This window comes from Zalophus californianus, chromosome 11 (genome assembly GCF_009762305.2).
Source record: "Zalophus californianus isolate mZalCal1 chromosome 11, mZalCal1.pri.v2, whole genome shotgun sequence".
Taxonomy (NCBI): Eukaryota; Metazoa; Chordata; class Mammalia; order Carnivora; family Otariidae; genus Zalophus; species Zalophus californianus.
This window is the reverse complement of record NC_045605.1, coordinates 106927781-106943785: the sequence shown is the minus strand read 5'-3', so window position 1 is coordinate 106943785 and position 16005 is coordinate 106927781. Positions and strand designations below refer to the sequence as shown.

At 52.6% G+C, this 16005-nt stretch overlaps 1 protein-coding gene across 2 annotated transcripts; it reads left to right on the top strand.

Moving 5' to 3' along the window:
- The first annotated feature begins 8911 nt into the window (after nucleotides 1–8911).
- FOSL1 (FOS like 1, AP-1 transcription factor subunit) lies at nucleotides 8912–15887 on the top strand. Of its 2 annotated transcripts, XM_027580989.2 has the most exons (4): nucleotides 8913–9449; nucleotides 11701–11898; nucleotides 13884–13991; nucleotides 14407–15887. In XM_027580989.2, the coding sequence occupies exons 1-4, from the start codon at nucleotides 9360–9362 to the stop codon at nucleotides 14824–14826; spliced, it is 816 nt and encodes a 271-aa protein (XP_027436790.1). In that variant the 5' UTR covers nucleotides 8913–9359; the 3' UTR covers nucleotides 14827–15887. The 2 variants fall into 2 exon arrangements, with proteins under 2 accessions (XP_027436791.1, XP_027436790.1); XM_027580990.2 differs by lacking the exon at nucleotides 11701–11898 and having other exon boundaries at nucleotides 8912–9449.
- Nucleotides 15888–16005: the final 118 nt, after the last annotated feature.

Here is a 16005-nt window from a genome sequence, read left to right as displayed (position 1 = left end):
AGTAAACTTGGAGAAGCCCCTATGCTCAGCCCTCTTTTATAAAACCACATAAAGGATGACTGAGACCAGGGAAAGGAGACCCCCCCCACACACAATCTACCTCCTCCCACTCACATGTCCTGTGTACCCCAAACCCCAGGGAGGAGGCTCTAGAGGGGCTGGCTGGGGAATGGGGAGAATAGCTACCTGACCCCTGATTTCAGCTGGGGCTAGGGGGCTGAGCCAGAGAAGACAGGAAACAGCTGAGTTGGGAGAAAGTTTTAGCCAGGGCTTTGGTGAGGTTCTGGGGATTTTCCCAGCAGGGCAACTGCACCCCACTCCCGCCCACTGGGAGGGGCCCTGGCAGGGACGAGGCTTGGGTCACATAGCTGATTCATCCAGGGAGGGAAACTCCCCACTTCTCTGACGTGCATCCCGCAGACACTGAGGGGGTAACCTGAGGGCACACAGCCCAGAGACCCACTGAACCCATTTTCCCTTGATTATTGGCTTCGCACCAGGGCATGAAAGCCCCCCCCCTCCATTTGGTGTGCCTGATGGACACATCAGGCTGCACCCCGCCGGCTGGACGGAGGGACAGAGTCAGGCAGTGGGGCAGGGTATGGGGCAGCTTCCCAGGGAATGACCTCAGAGACTGGATCCAAAGCAATGGCCACACAAGGGGCGCCCTGGCCCCCTCCCCTCACCCATTTGTTTAGTTGTGGATGCTGGGGGTCAGATAGTAAGAGCGAACGGGCGCATGACCTAGTCGGCACCTGGCACTCCTCCAAGCAGTTTGCATGCATTAATGCATTTTGGTCCTCACAGCCCTCATTTTACTGAGGAAGGAATTGCAGACAGAAGAGGTAAAGTAACTTGGCCATGGTCAAGGCTAAAAACACTCTGGCAGCCCCCACAACTCCCCCAAAATGCTTGTACACACCCCTGTGGCAGGGAGCTGTGTCCCCCGTCAATGAGCAGCTCTGGCTCCTGGGAACTCTACAGGACAGACATGTCACCCACTGGGCCCTGGTTCCTCCCAGGCTTAGAAAGAGAAAGCTTGTCCTGCAGGGGGGAGAAAAAATCAGTCAAACCCCCAGAGGCCAGGAGAGGGCAGAGAAGCATTCCCGCCAAAATCTCCTCTCTTAAGGCTTTGACTCCTTTCCAAACCCCCATCCTTTCCTCCAGAGCCAGAGCCTCCCTTTCCGGTCTGCCAGCCCGGCTCCCCTCCCCGAGCCACACATACACACTCATGCAGGAACACACGGGCACGGGTGTGCCCTCTGAGTCCAGCCTCCAGATCCCTGCCCCTCGGCGGGCAGGCTGGGGTCCTGCCGGGTGTTGGAGGGGCCCTGAGAATTGGGGCTTTTTGAGGCATGGCCAAAGGCCCTCCACAGGCAAGTTCTGCCCCATCTGGCTCCCACTCACAGGCCGCATGACTCACCCCCTCGCCCCCCATGACTCAGTTTACATGGGTGCCCAGAGGTCCTCCCAGCAAGGGTGGGGTGGTTTACTGGCCCAGCCTCGGCCTGCCAGCCTTTTATCCCAGGATGAGCGTTTCATCCCCCTCCTGGCCCGGAGGAGGATCTGGCACCCTGGAGCCCAGGGGTGGGGGTAGGCCTCAGGTCCAGGACGATGAGGAGAGCCCAAGAACTGGGTGACAGGCCCTAACTGCCCTGGGCTTCGGTCTGCAGGGAGCAGGAACTGCTCCAAGAAACCTAAGGGGTGAGGCTGAGCGGGCAGAGCTGTCCTGAGCACTGACAGCAGGACCCCGAGGCCCTCCATGCAGAGGGAACGGTCCACAAGGCACAAAACTCGACGGCACGAAAATGCTAATGCTTACTGAGCCCTTCTACAGGAAACCAGTCCTGTGCTATCCCCACCTAATCTCATTTACTCCCCCAACAACCCTGAAAAGCAGGTACAGACATTATATTATTTTCACAATGAGGAGACTGAGGCATAGAGAAGTTAAGAGAATGGCCCAGGTCACACAGCCAGAAAGCGGCTGAGCTGGGGCTCGAACCCAGGCCACCTGACTCCAGAACTCTTATGGTTATCCTCTGCTGCTTCCCCAAGCTGTGCTGGTTGCAGCAGGGGTGAGGGACCTGGGTTCTGCCCTGCCCCTCCCCCAGGTGGATCTCCACTGAAACTTCTGGTTTTAGGGCTTACGGTGTGTAAATTACTCACCTGCAAGAAGAGAAAACTGAGGCTCCCAGAGGAAAAGGGGCTGGCCTGTTCTGAGGCTGCAGAACAGATCAGAGATGCAGGTGGCTGGGACCATGTCTTTGATGCTCTCTAGGATGCCCTGGGCTGGAGAGGGGGCTGGTCGGGGAGAGAAACCCAGGACAAGAGTGGGGACACGGCAGCCCTGTCCCTGACTCCTGCTTAATCCAGCCCCTTTCTCCTCTGGAGCCTCAGGGTCCTCATCTGCCTCATGGGGACAGGCCTGCCATCGCAACAGGGTGGCATGAGCCTCAAAGGACAGCAGAGGGACAGGTCCCTGTGCATGCTCAAACAGTAGGCCCTGGAAACAGCAGCCCACTCCCCACTTGTACCTCAACCTCTTCCTTGCTCGGGCCCCACCACATGACTCCCTCTGACCTTGAGAGCCTGGAGGGCCAGGCCCAGGAGACCTTCCCACAAGGGACTCCAGCCCCCTCTTCCCTAGATTCCAGCCTCAGCGAACTGGGCACAGGTCACTTCCCTGTTCAAACACCACTCAGGAGTCCCCTTGTCTCCCAGCCCAAGTCAAGTTCCTTGGCGGGGCATTCAAGGACCCTGGCTTAGGCCTCACTCTGCCCACCCTTCCAGCTCACAGCCCAACACACATTCCACCACATGCTCTGGACCTCAGCGTCCCCGGGCCTTTGTGCCCAACCACTTCAACCCCAAGAACAGCTCCCCCAACCTCAACTACTCCCCTGCCAGGAAGCCTGCCCTCCCCCTGGTGGGAAGGAATCCTTCCTTCCTGGGGCTTCCTGTAGTGCCCCCTGGTGCTCTCCAGCTCTCCAGCTCTGGCCCCCAGCATTGCCAACCTACTGCCAGGGCTGTTTTCCTCAGTGTCTGATCACCTCTCGGCGCTGTAAGTGTCCTGGGGCCAAGACCAAGTCTTTAATCATCCCTACCTCCCCCACAGCTGGCTCCATTCAACTTTATATTCAGTTCATTCAGGACAATGGATATAGAAACTGGTCCATCATGCAATGGGGTCGGACTCAGCAATCAAAAGGAGCGAGCTGTTGCTCCGCACATCCAGGTGAGTCTCAGACCTAATGGTGTGAGACAGAAGGCAGACACAAAAGAGCTTGAACTATGGGCTTCCACTGATGTGAAAGTCCAAAGAGACCGAACTGACCTGTGGCAATAGAACTGAGATAAGTGACTTCCTGGGGGATGGGGGAGAGAATGACTACAGAGAGGCAGGAGAGAACTTTCGGGGGTGGGGGAGGGTGGAAATGTTCTATATCTTGATTTGAACATGCTCACAGGTGTCTAAAATGATCACACAACCGACCAATACATGGTACTGAATGTAAAATATAGTCCAACGAAGTAGACCTTTTTTTTAATGGGGCAGATCTACATATACTTCGTGGAAGGATTTCCAAGATACAAGAAAACAAAAAAGCAAGGAGAAAACAGGATGCAGAGCAGGCGACCTTCTGGGTAAAAAAGATACACAAGAAGTGTAGTTTCCACCGTGTACCCTGGTGTAGCTTCTGGATCTTGAAGCATGTAAAAGTATTACCTAGTAAAAGAGAAATGCAATGAAAAATTTAAAAATAGAAGGCAAAGTAAAAAAGATCATGTTTTAAAATGACTTAAGGGTCACCTGGGTGGCTTAGTCGGTTGAGCTTCTGCCTTCAGCTCAGGCCCATGTACCCTGTGACCTAATAATTCCACCCCTGGGTACTTATCCTGGAGAAATGAGTGCGATCAGCCACCGAAGGACGCATCCGTTTATACGAAGTTCAAGAACAGGCAAAAGTCATCAATGATGCTAGAAGTCAGAATAGTGGTACCCATGGGTGGGGAGTGGTGATTGAGGGGGGCCACAAGGAGCTTGGGAGCTGCTAGAAATGTCCTCTATCATGATGAGGGCAGTAGCTACACGGGTTTACATACACGTAACAAGTCATCGAGCTGAACATGTTGGATGAGCGCACTTCACTAGATGTATATTAAACTTCAATTTAGGCAGGAACCTAAATATAAGAACCAAAATTATAAAACAATTAGAAGAAAACATAGGGGTAAATGTTCAAATTTGGCAGTAGATTCATAGCTCTGACACTGGAAGAATGAGCAAAAAAAGAAAAAACAGAAATTAGACTTCATAAAAATTTTAAAAACTTTTGTGCATCAAAGGGTGTTCTGAAAAAAATGTGAAAAGACAACCTACAGAATGGGCAAAAATATCTGCAGATCATATTTTAAATAAGGGTTTGCTAGCCAGAATATATGAAGAACTCTTTTTTTTTTAAATGGTTTGTTCTTTTTTTTTTTTTTAAAGATTTTATTTATTTATTTGAGGGAAAGAAGAGAGAGAGAGAGCACGAGAGGGAAGAGGGTCAGAGGGAGAAGCAGACTCCCCACCAAGCAGGGAGCCCGATGCGGGACTCGATCCAGGGACTCCAGGATCATGACCTGAGCCGAAGGCAGTCGCTCAACCAACTGAGCCACCCAGGTGCCCTGAAGAACTCTTATAATTCAACAACCACACACACACAAAAAAACAAACAATTAGGGGTGCCTGGCTGGCTCAGTTCGTATAACATGGGACTCTTGATCTCAGGTTGTGAGTCCAAGCCCCACATTAGGCATGGAGCCAACTTAAAAAAAATTAGAAATGGGCAGAGGACTTGAATAAACATTTGCCCCTAAAGTATATATAAATAGCAAAAAAGCACATGAAAATATATTCATCATTAAGGACCATGATCTGTTATTAAGGAAATGCAAATTAAAACACAATGAGATACCACATCACACCCTCGAGGATGTCTTTCATTTCAAAAACGGAAATAATAAATGTTGGCAAGGATGTGGGCAAATTAGAACACTCAAACACTGCCAGTAGGAATGTAAAATGGTGCAACCGCTTTGTAAAACAGTCTGGCAGTTTTTCACAAGGTGAAACAGAGAATTAACTATATGAGCCAGCAATTCTACTCTTAGGTACATATCCAAAATAAATGAAACATATGTCCACACAAAAACTTGTACACAAATGTCTACAGCAGCATTAGTCATAATACCCCAAAAGGAGAAACATTCAAATATCCATCAGCTTATGAATAAATAAATAGTGGTATATCCATACAATAGAATATTATTCAGCAATAAAAAAGAACAGAGTATTTATACATAAGACAACATAAATGAGCCTGGAAAACATGCTAAGGGAAAGAAACCAGATGTAGAAGGTCACATATTGTATGATTCCATTTATATGAAATGTACAAAATAGGTAAATCCATAGAGACAGAAAGAGGATTTGTGGTTCCCAGGAAATGCGATTGGGAGTGATTTCTTCATGGGAAGGGGATGATTTTCTGGTATAATAAAAAAGTTTAGAAAACGAGAGAGAAGTGGTGGTTGCACAACATTGTGAATGCACAAAATTCTATTGAAGTCTATGCTTTAAAATGGTTGATTGTATGTTATGTAAATTTCAACCTCATTTATAAAATAAATAAACTTCAACTTAAAAGGTGAATGGAGGGGCAGCTGGGTGGCTCAGTCGGTTAAGCGGCTGCCTTCAGCTCCGGTCATGGTCCCAGGGTCCTGGGATCGAGCCCTGCATCGGGCTCCCTGCTCAGTGGGAAGTCAGCTTCTCCCTCTCCCTTGTTCTCTCCCTCTCTCTTTCAAATAAATAAATAAAATCTTTTTTAAAAAGTGAATGGAGGGGTGCCTGGGTGGCTCAGTGGGTTAAGTGTCTGACTCTTGATTTCAGTTCAGGTCATGATCACAGGGTCCTGGGATCGAGCCCGAGTAGAGCTCCATGCTCAGTGGGAAGTCAGCTTGAGGATTTCTCTCCCTCTCCTTCTGCACCATCCCCCCAATCTCTCTCTCTCAAATAAATAAATACATCTTTAAAAAAATAAAAAGTGAATGGAAAATGAAACACATAAACATAAACATCGCCTCACATCCTAGGGGCACTGACAGAACTTGCTGTGTGCCAAGCACACTCATCCATCGCCTCCATTTGCCTCACTGCAGCCCCAAGAGGTGGGCATTCTCTGGGGCTCAGGGAGGGAAGTGACTGAACCAGGCTCACACAAGGTGCCAAGGGACAGTGCCCTGGTTTCTCAGACCTCTGGGCCCCCGGACTCCTGCAATCACAGTGGCCACTTGGGAATCTCGCCTCGCCTCCCTGGGTGGGAGCTGGTGAGGTCAGGGGCCCGGAACGTTTCTGCAGCCGCGAAGCAGAAGTTAGTGACTGAGGAGCTTGGAATGTGCTGCCTCTGAAAGGTCCTCCTTGTGGCTCCACCAACGGTTAGGGCAGGAAGGGACTTTCAGAACCACGCAATCACATACACACACACACACACACACACACACACACACACACAGATTTGAGACCTGAGCCCCTGAGCTCAGTCACTGCCCCAGGATGCTGGGGGGAGTGGGACAGGTTCGTGTTTCTGGATCAGGCAGATGTATGCAGTCGAGGCTGACCTGTGTCAGTCCTCACATGTGCCACCACCTGGCCGCCTTTGTCACCTTGACCCATCCAACCTGGGCTCAGCCAAAGAGTTCAAACATCAGTTAGTGTGTGTGCTGCATGATTGCCTTAGTATTTGATTAGAACCCCAAGGGCTCCCGCTTCTGGAGCTTTTTATTAACATGTGTATTTGTTTTTGCTATTTTTTTTTTAAAGATTTTATTTATTTATTTGAGAGAGAGAGAATGAGAGATAGAGAGCACGAGAGGGAAGAGGATCAGAGGGAGAAGCAGACTCCCTGCCGAGCAGGGAGCCCGATGCGGGACTCGATCCCGGGACTCCAGGATCATGACCTGAGCCGAAGGCAGTCGCTTAACCAACTGAGCCACCCAGGCGCCCTTTTTTTTTTTTTTTTTTTTTTTTTTAAAGATTTTATTTATTTATTTGAGAGAGAGAGAATGAGAGATAGAGAGCACGAGAGGGATGTTTTTGCTATTTTTAAAAAAAGATTTTATATATTTATTTGACAGAGAGAGATAGCGAGAGCAGGAACACAAGCAGGAAGAGTCGGAGAGGGAGAAGCAGGCTTCCCGCCGAGCAGGGAGCCCGATGTGGGACTCGATCCCAGGACCCCGGGACCATGACCCAAGCCAAAGGCAGATGCTCAATGACTGAGTCACCCAGGTGTCCCTGTTTTTGCTATTTGTCAAGTTCTTACTATATGCCGGGCTAAACATGTGATATTATTTTATTTCTATTCCGTAACAACCCTGACATGTAGATTGTGTGTCTCATCTAGATCATATAGCTGGTGAGCAGCCTAACCAGAATTCAAACTCCAGAACCCAGAGTTGTCTGATTTCAGCATGCATGTTCTTTTCCATAGATCACACTGCCTCAAATCACTCTCTTTCTCTCCCTCTGTCTCTCTCACCTCTCTATTTCTCATTCTGGTAAACTGCTGTTGGTTTCTTTTTAGAGAAAGACAAGCATGAGTAGAATAAGGGCAAGGAGAGGCACCAAGCTGGCAACCACCTTCTGAGCGAACAGCACTTTAGAGCTTACAAAGCTCTTTCACATTTATGATCTCATTTGATCCTACAGCAACCCCATGAGGTCAGCAGGAGGCTCAATCACTCCCATTGGGACTGGGACTCAAAGGGCAGGTGACCCACCAGGGTCATAGAGACAGAAAATAGTAGCTCAGAGACTGGAAGCCCTAGGCCAACCTGGCCTTCTGTGTCTGAGTCCTGAGTGCACCCACAGACCCTGGCTCAGTCCCAAGGAGGGCAGCCCAGGACCCTGCTTCCCCAAAACTCTTCCTTCCCTGAGGACAAAACTGGAGCTGATCAAATGGAGGTAGCAGTGGGAAGCAGGAGAGCCCAGGTCTCTTTCTGTAGTTGTGTGACCCTGGCCGCGGCAGGAAGCAGAGAAGCTTTGGGGTGGTCCTCTCAGCGCTGACATTCTGCACCGGTGAAAAAGTGTCTGGGAGGGCTTTGAGAAATCTTGACGGAGCGTGGGCTTGGGGCTCCCACAGCCCTGATTTGGCAAACTGCTTCAGCCACTTGCTTAGGGACATTAGGCACTTCCTTTCAACATCCCTCAGCCTTAGTTTCCCCATCTGTAAAATGGGGATGATTGATGGTACCTACTCCCCAGGGTTGTTGGCCTTGGTTGTTGAAATTTGGCCTCGGCCTCACATTCATACAGACCTTTGACATAATCTCCAAATAAGGCTGGTGACCACACAGCGCCCAGAGAACGGTGACGATATTTAAAGAAGATGACCTTTATCAGACCACAGGACAACTGTGTCTCGCTGCAGGCTCTGCAGGCTCTTAACCGCTTATGGAGGCTCTGAATTAAAACTTGTTATAACTTCTGAAATTATCCTATGAGTAGCACAATCATGTTGCCTTGTATTTGTGGGTAGTTCAAACCATTAACTTGTTCACTGTAAACATTTCCCTTTCGGTAAGCCTGGTTTATCACTTACCCACTTTTTAGTATACCTGAACCTTAGAACAATGCCTTGGATGGCAGTAGCACGGTTCCTGGCATGAAGTAAGCACCCAGCAAATAAAATAATAACCACCACAATCACATTTATAAACCACTTTACTGTTTCCAGACCCCTTTCTCATTCTTCATTTCAACCCCCCCAACGCGCTGCAAGGCGTGATTCTCTCGTCCCATCTGACGGATGTCAAAACTAAGGCCAGACAGGCGGTGAGTGGGCCACGCGCCCCGAATTGGGAAGGCGGGCCCAAAGCCTGGGCTCGCCGACGGGGTGGGGCCCGGCGCCCAGCCGTTTACAGGTGCGTAAATCCTCGGGGGAATCCTCGGTTCCACCTGGCCGCGGCGAGGAAATTGCACCATGTATGGGCAACTACGTCAGAGGAGGCAGACCGCCGCTATCGTGGGGGACGCCAGGTCCGTCCCTTTCCCCCACGAAAAGGTGGCTACCGGACTGTAGGAGGCGTAGACAAGTTCCGTGCGGACTGGCAAAAGGCGGCGCTTCTGGGGAGGTGGAGCCCTGAGGTGTCCAGTGCCCGTTGAAAACCCGCCCGCTCCGCCCCCCCCGCCCCGCAATCGAAGTGGTTCAGCCCGAGAACTTTTCATTCATTAAAAGAAAAGACTCCGCGAGGAGCCAGTGAGTCAGAACCGAAGCCGGCGAGGCGGACCCCACAGAGCAGCCAGCCAGGGCATGTTCCGAGACTTTGGGGAACCCGGACCGAGCTCCGGGGCCGGCGGTGCGTACGGCGGCCCGGCGCAGCCCCCCTCTTCAGGCCAGCAGGTGAGAGGGACCCGACGCCTGGGGTTCCCGGGTGGACAGCGCCTGGGACGCTGCGGTCGGCTCCGCACACTTTGGGATCGGGGCCGGGAACAGGAGTAGGGACTGGGTCTGGGGCCGTGGCCGTGGCCGTGGCCGCGGATGCTTGCCCGTTCTCCACCGTCTAGAGGCACATTTCGCCAGCAGCCCAGGGGAATGCGCGCGGCGGGCACCGCAAGGATCTGCGAACGTCCCCTCTCGCTCGCCCCTTTTTCCTTCGCTGTCTGCTGTCCATCTGTCCCACCGTCTCTGTTACCTTCTTTCTTTCTTCCCGTCCACAACTAATTTTTTTGTCCTGTCTGCGTCAGGAGGACGCCCCTTAGTCCGGGATTAGTCCCAGCTCGGACAGGAGCAGAGGGTTTGATCCATCGCAGACTAAATTACCGGGATCCGGAGTCTGGGCTGAGGCCGAGAAGTCCCCACACAGGAGGGAGGCGGGATCCAGCGGCAGGCTAGCCCCGACAGACTGGGAATCCTCAGCACAGTCTGTGACCATCTGTGTGTCCGTTTGTCTGTCCCTCTCTCTCCTGTCGCCAAGTCCCTGTCCCCTTCTTGGCGCAGTGGAACCTGGTGGGATCCCGGAGACTGGTTCTCGACCCCTAATTTACAGGCTGGGGCCAGTGGAGACTGAGAGATGCCGGGACATGCGCAGGGTCTTGCAGCGGGCAGCTCCCGCGCCCCCGACTCTCGTCACCGAAGGGCGCCCCGCTGCAGGCTGGGGGGACTTGGGTGGCTGCAGGTGCCCATTTCCTGTCGAGGGGCAGCGCGCACGTGTCGCTAGGGGAGGGAAGGAGCGGCGTCCGTTCCGCCGAGTCACAGCGGCCGAGTCACGGTGGCTGACTCACCCGGGGCGCCCCTCCCTTCCTGGCCCGGAGCGGCCCGGCCCGGACTACTTCGGGAGCGGGAGATGCCGCCGGCGGTGCCTCGGTCCCGGAACTGGGGTCACTGGGCCACTGGGCCCGCAGCGCTGGGCCGGGGACACCGCTGTCTGGACTTGCCTGGACTTGTGGCGCGCTTCCCGGAGGCCTGGGCGCCAGAGCCCAGCCCCAAGGCTTGAACCCAGGTCTCCTCCCCAATACTGAATCCCCATCTCAATCCCTTCCTCAGATTTCTGGCTGAAAGAAAATCTTGGCAGGTAATACATAGAGCGCATAGAGTGCCGCCTGCATGGTCCCTGAGGTTTCTACCTCATTAACCGTATTTCACAGAATCTAAGAATTCATTGATTTGAAAACCCACCATTATATTGTGCCGCTAAATTTTTCTTTTCTTTTCAAGATTTTATGTATTTATCTGACAGAAAGAGATATCGAGAGAGGGAACACAAGCAGGGGGGAGTGGGAGAGGGAGAAGCAGGCTTCCCGCCGAGCAGGGAGCCGGATGCAGGACTTGATCTCAGGACCCTGGGATCATGACCTGAGCCGAAGGCAGATGCTTAACGACTGAGCCACCCAGGCGCCCCAATGCTGCTAAATTTTTCTAAAGCTGCCAAGTGAACTGTGATTTCAGAGCTACTAAAGGGCATCTCTTAGCATCAATGAAATGCTATAATCCTCACCTATGACAATATTAAGAGCAAGGCAACAGAGGCACATTGAGATTAAATAACTTGCCCAGAGTCATAGCCAGTAAGTGGCTGAGCTGAGAGCTCACTGGGACAGCCTAAACCCAAGGCAGTGGTTCTTGCCCACCACAGCCCCTGGGCACTGGACACCTGCCACTTACCAGGCCCTGTCACACACATTCTCTCACCAGGTTCTCTCAGCCAGCCTTGGAGACAGGAGCTGGAATTCTCCTCTTTGTGCAGATGGGACTCAGGCAGAGTACAGGAGTATGCCTGGGCCCAAACTCCACTTCCCACTTACTGACTATGTGTCTGTGGACAACTGTTTTCCCGACTGAAAATGAAGACACTGTTGTGCAAATTAGATGAGTCAGTATTTGTAAAGTGGTTGGGACAGTGCCTGGAATTCATACTTTATAGTATGTTCCGCTAGGAAAATGAAGGCACAGCAAGGTTATGAGAGTTGCCCAAAGTTGCATAGCTCTTAAGCAGGGATTTGTCACCAAGTCAGTCTCTCTGTCAAGTTGTGCTCTTTCAGGTCTCTCGGAAGCAGCAGCTGCATTAAGGGTGGATGGTGGGGTGGCTTCTGTCCAGTGAAAACCCTCAGGCTACACAGATCTCATCCTTGGCTTTCCATTTCTCATCCCTCAGAAGTTCCACCTCGTGCCAAACATCAATGCTGTGAGTGGCAGCCAGGAGCTGCAGTGGATGGTGCAGCCTCACTTCCTGGGACCCGGCAGCTACCCCAGGCCTCTGGCCTACCCCCAGTACAGTCCCCCGCAGCCCCGGCCAGGAGTCATCCGGGCCCTTGGGCCACCTCCAGGGGTTCGTCGACGGCCCAGTGAACATGTAAGGAGCAGAGGCATTGTACTGGTTCTGATGGCCACAAGGGTGCTGAGGTGCAGAGGACAAGTTCTTGGCCAAAAGAACACAGGCTTAGAAAGGGGGGAGATGGGGAGGTGGGGCCACTGGTGACTCCTGGCCAAGGGAGAAAGTAATAGGAGCCCCTGGGGTGATCCAGAGGGCAAAGAGGTCACTTCTAGATCAGGGAAAGCTTTCTGGAGCTGGAGGTATATTCGCCTGGAAGGATGGGTAGGATTTGCATAGGTTGAGATGAAGGAAAAGACATTCTAGGTAGGGAGGATGGCAGGAGCAAGAATGGAGGTGGAGGTGAAAACATGTAAGGTGTACATGTGGAAAGGTGGGTGGATGGTAGAAGGTCTCCACCTGCTGACATGTATGGTGATGGTGAACATATGCTGTCTATGGAGCTGGGGAGAGAACAGAAAGGGGCGGGTTCCCTGCAGCTACTCTCTGGGTCTAAGTTTCCCTATCTCATTTAATCTTTACAAAATACTTCTGAGGAAGGCACTCTGGTTTTCTCCATTTTACAGCTGGGAAGTGAAGGCACAGAGAGGTAGTCACTTGCCCAGATCACACAAGTAGTGAGCAATGAGACAGGTCTTTTTAATTCTATTTTTTTTAAGATTTTTTTTTTTTTTATTTGACAGAGAGACACAGCAAGAGAGGGAACACAAGCAGGGGGAGTGGGAGAAGCAGGCTTCCCGCGGAGCAGGGAGCCCAACGTGAGGCTTGATCCCAGGACGCTGGGATCATGACCTGAGCCTAAGACAGCCGCTTAACGACTGAGCCACCCAGGCGCCCCAGGTCTTTTTAATTCTAAAGTGAGATCCTAACCATCAAGCCACACTATCTCATCCAGAGCTAACAGAGGCTCGAAGCAGAGTGAGCTGGGAACTCTTGGTTCCCCAACCAGGGCTCCAGCTTTCACGGTGCTAAAAAAAAGTCTTTACCAAAATAATTAAGAGATAGAGGGTCTTTAAGGGAGTGGCTCCTCCTTCATTTTGGTATATGAGACTGTAGTGGAGTGAGGCTTGTGCATTAGGGAGCTTACCCTGACAGCAGGATAGAAGAGAAGAGAGGTTAGGATCTTGGAAAGATGTGCAGTTAAACAAGACTTTATGACAAACTGGAGAAGAAAACCATGCTGTGAGCCCCAGAAGCAGGCTCCTTCTTCAGGACTTCTTCAGCCCTGTCCTCAGGGGGGCTCTTTGTTTCTGGGACTCCTAGACTGGGGCTGTGAGCTCTAAGTGGGGTTCTTTTGCGGGAGGTGGTCTCCATTAGCAGGCCTCTTAGTGTTGAATAGAGTGAGTGGATTTTAATTTCTGCCCTGGGACCATAAATGCGTTATTCTTCAGGCTTCAGTTCCTTACACGGAAAGTTGGGTTAAGAATCTGTGTAAAGCTCTTCCGTGGGCATGTAATAGGTTCCTAATAAAAAAAACAACTTGCTCAGCCGCAACACTCATGAATCCCTCCTAGTGCTCACAACCTCTGGGGGAAAGGACACTCGGTTGTCAAGAGATTGAAAAGAATGAGGGTCCTTCGAGAAAGAGCGATTGGTTCCCAGGGGCTGAATAAGAAAGGCCACTTCTGGCTGGACAATGAGAAAGCTTCCTGGAAGAGTGGGGGTATCTCAATTGAGTCCTGAGAGAGGGGTGTGTGTGTGTGTGTAAAGGTTTGTGGAGTGTGTGTGTGAGTGTGGGGGGGGGCATTCTGAGAGAGGAAGCAGAGGAGGCAAAAGCGGGGTGCGAGGAGGGAATCTGATTAATTCCATCTTACTAAAGCGTGAATGAGGGGAACTGCTCGCGGTACAGTGTGGTCCCTGAAGCGCAGGGCCGGGGCGGGGGGGGGGGGGGAGGGGCTGCACCGCCGTGTCCTCCGCCAGGATCCTAGCACTGGGCCACCGCACAAGGCGAGTGCCGGGCAACCAGTGGCCCTGGGTCTACCTCACTACTCCCTCCACCCGTCCAGATCAGCCCGGAGGAGGAGGAGCGCCGTCGAGTGAGGCGTGAGAGGAATAAGCTGGCCGCGGCCAAGTGCAGGAACCGGAGGAAGGAACTGACCGACTTCCTGCAGGCGGTGAGCATCGGCCGGTGCGGAGGGTGTCCAGGCCCCGGCCCACCAAACCTCAGAGGGCCGTCACTCCCCTGAGCCTGCGGGGCTCCAGGGGGCGCCCGTATATTAAATCCCCTTCCCCCAGGCTCCCGTCGGAGGAGCATTCCTTCGGAGAAAACGACGAGAAAAAAGCGACGAAAAATTAGTTATAGCGCGTCTCACTCCCAGCAAAGCGAAGGAGCGTTGAAGCTTCGGCGGACAACCTCCTTCTAAGATGCTCCGGGGCTTGATGGGAGGCGAGCCCATATCTCCCAAGGGCTCATGGGAGTTGTAGTCCAGACTCGCTGGAGACCCACCCCCACCACCCAATTACCACCACCTCCCGAGACTACGCGGTATTCAGCCCTCATCTTCTAACTCCTCTCCTAACCCTCCACAGGAGACTGACAAACTGGAGGACGAGAAATCCGGTCTGCAGCGGGAGATTGAGGAGCTGCAGAAGCAGAAGGAGCGCCTGGAGCTGGTGCTTGAAGCCCACCGCCCCATCTGCAAAATCCCGGAAGGGGCCACGGAGAGCGACTCGGGCGGCCCGGGCGGTACCAGCGGCACCAGCAGCCCACCAGCCCCCTCCTGCCCTGTACCTTGTATCTCTCTTTCCTCGGGGCCTGTGCTTGAACCCGAAGCATTGCACACCCCCACACTCATGACCACACCCTCCCTGACTCCTTTCACCCCTAGTCCAGTCTTCACCTACCCCAGCACCCCTGAGCCCTGCGCCTCAGCCCATCGCAGGAGTAGCAGCAGCAGCGGGGACCCATCCTCTGACCCTCTCGGCTCCCCCACCCTCCTTGCCTTATGAGGCACCCCAGCCCCCCTACCAGCGGGTCCCACTCTAGCCAATGTCTCCCCACCCATTGGTCCAGCTGGTCTGGACCATATCCCATGCCCATCCTCAGCAGGCTCTTCTCCATCCCTCCAGATGAGACAGAGCATATTTCGCTTCCCAGTAGAGCCAGCTTGGGGCCACCAAAACTGCCCACTGTTTTTCCAGAGCTGGCTTCTCTAGCATAATTTGCACTAAATCAGAGACAAAATATTTCCCATTTGTGCGAGGGAACTCCTGGCAACCAAAAAGGACTTCGTAGATCCCTAGAGGTCCTCTAGAGCCCTAAGCCCCTCCAGACCACACCTAGTCTTCATCACACTCTTCCTGTGATCCACCCAACCCAGTCGGACAGAAGATGATACTCTACCAGCCTAGAACACTAATTCACCCAGCCCCACACTGCCAGCAGCACCAAGTGATTGAACCAGGGCATTCTGCTGGCCCCTCCTGAATGGCAGGAGAGTGCCAGAGGCTTCTGTGATGAGCTGACCTGCAGCACCCCCCCCAGCTCTGAGAAGACTTTAGCTCCAGGGAATCCAAGCCTCCACAACGAAGGCAGCTGCTATTTATTTTCCTACAGAGAGTATTTTTATACAAACCTGCCAAAATGGAATAAAAGGCTCGAAGTTCTGGCCTGGTCTCATTGAACCCAGAGGCGAAAGGGAGAACATTTGGAACCAGAAGCCCGAGGCTCCGGTCTCAGCTCTATGGACTTACTGCATGAGTTTGGACAAATTATTTGATATTTCTGGACATCGGTTGTCTTATCTGACGAATGAAGTTACATCTGCTCTGCCTCGTCTCTAGGACTGAGAGGAGGACTAGAGTGATGTTGGGTGCAAGCCAAAAGAATTATTATCTTCCTCCTGATGGGGGCCCACAGCGCTCCTGCGTGGGCCACAGGAGGGCGCTGTTATGCCCAGTTCAGCCTCGGGGGAGGCCGCTGAGTGGGTTCTAGGCCCCCAACACCTGCTTCCTGCCCCATTGTCTTGGACAGGAAGGAGCCGGGAAGGGAGCTGGAGCCACTTCAGGGGCCGGATCACGGCCTGTCCCGAGCCTAATGGGGGGAGCCAGGGGCTTACCACGGTCGCACATCCCGCCCCAGGCTTGAGGTAGTGGGGGAGTCAGCCACCTTAGGTCTGCAGCCCCTCA

Coding starts and splice junctions, on each gene's coding strand:
- FOSL1 (XM_027580989.2), top strand. CDS start 9,360: ATGTTCCGAGACTTTGGGGAACCCGGACCGAGCTCCGGGGCCGGCGGT. Junction 9,450..11,700: donor CCCCCTCTTCAGGCCAGCAG/GTGAGAGGGACC, acceptor CTCATCCCTCAG/AAGTTCCACCTCGTGCCAAA. Junction 13,992..14,406: donor TGACCGACTTCCTGCAGGCG/GTGAGCATCGGC, acceptor AACCCTCCACAG/GAGACTGACAAACTGGAGGA.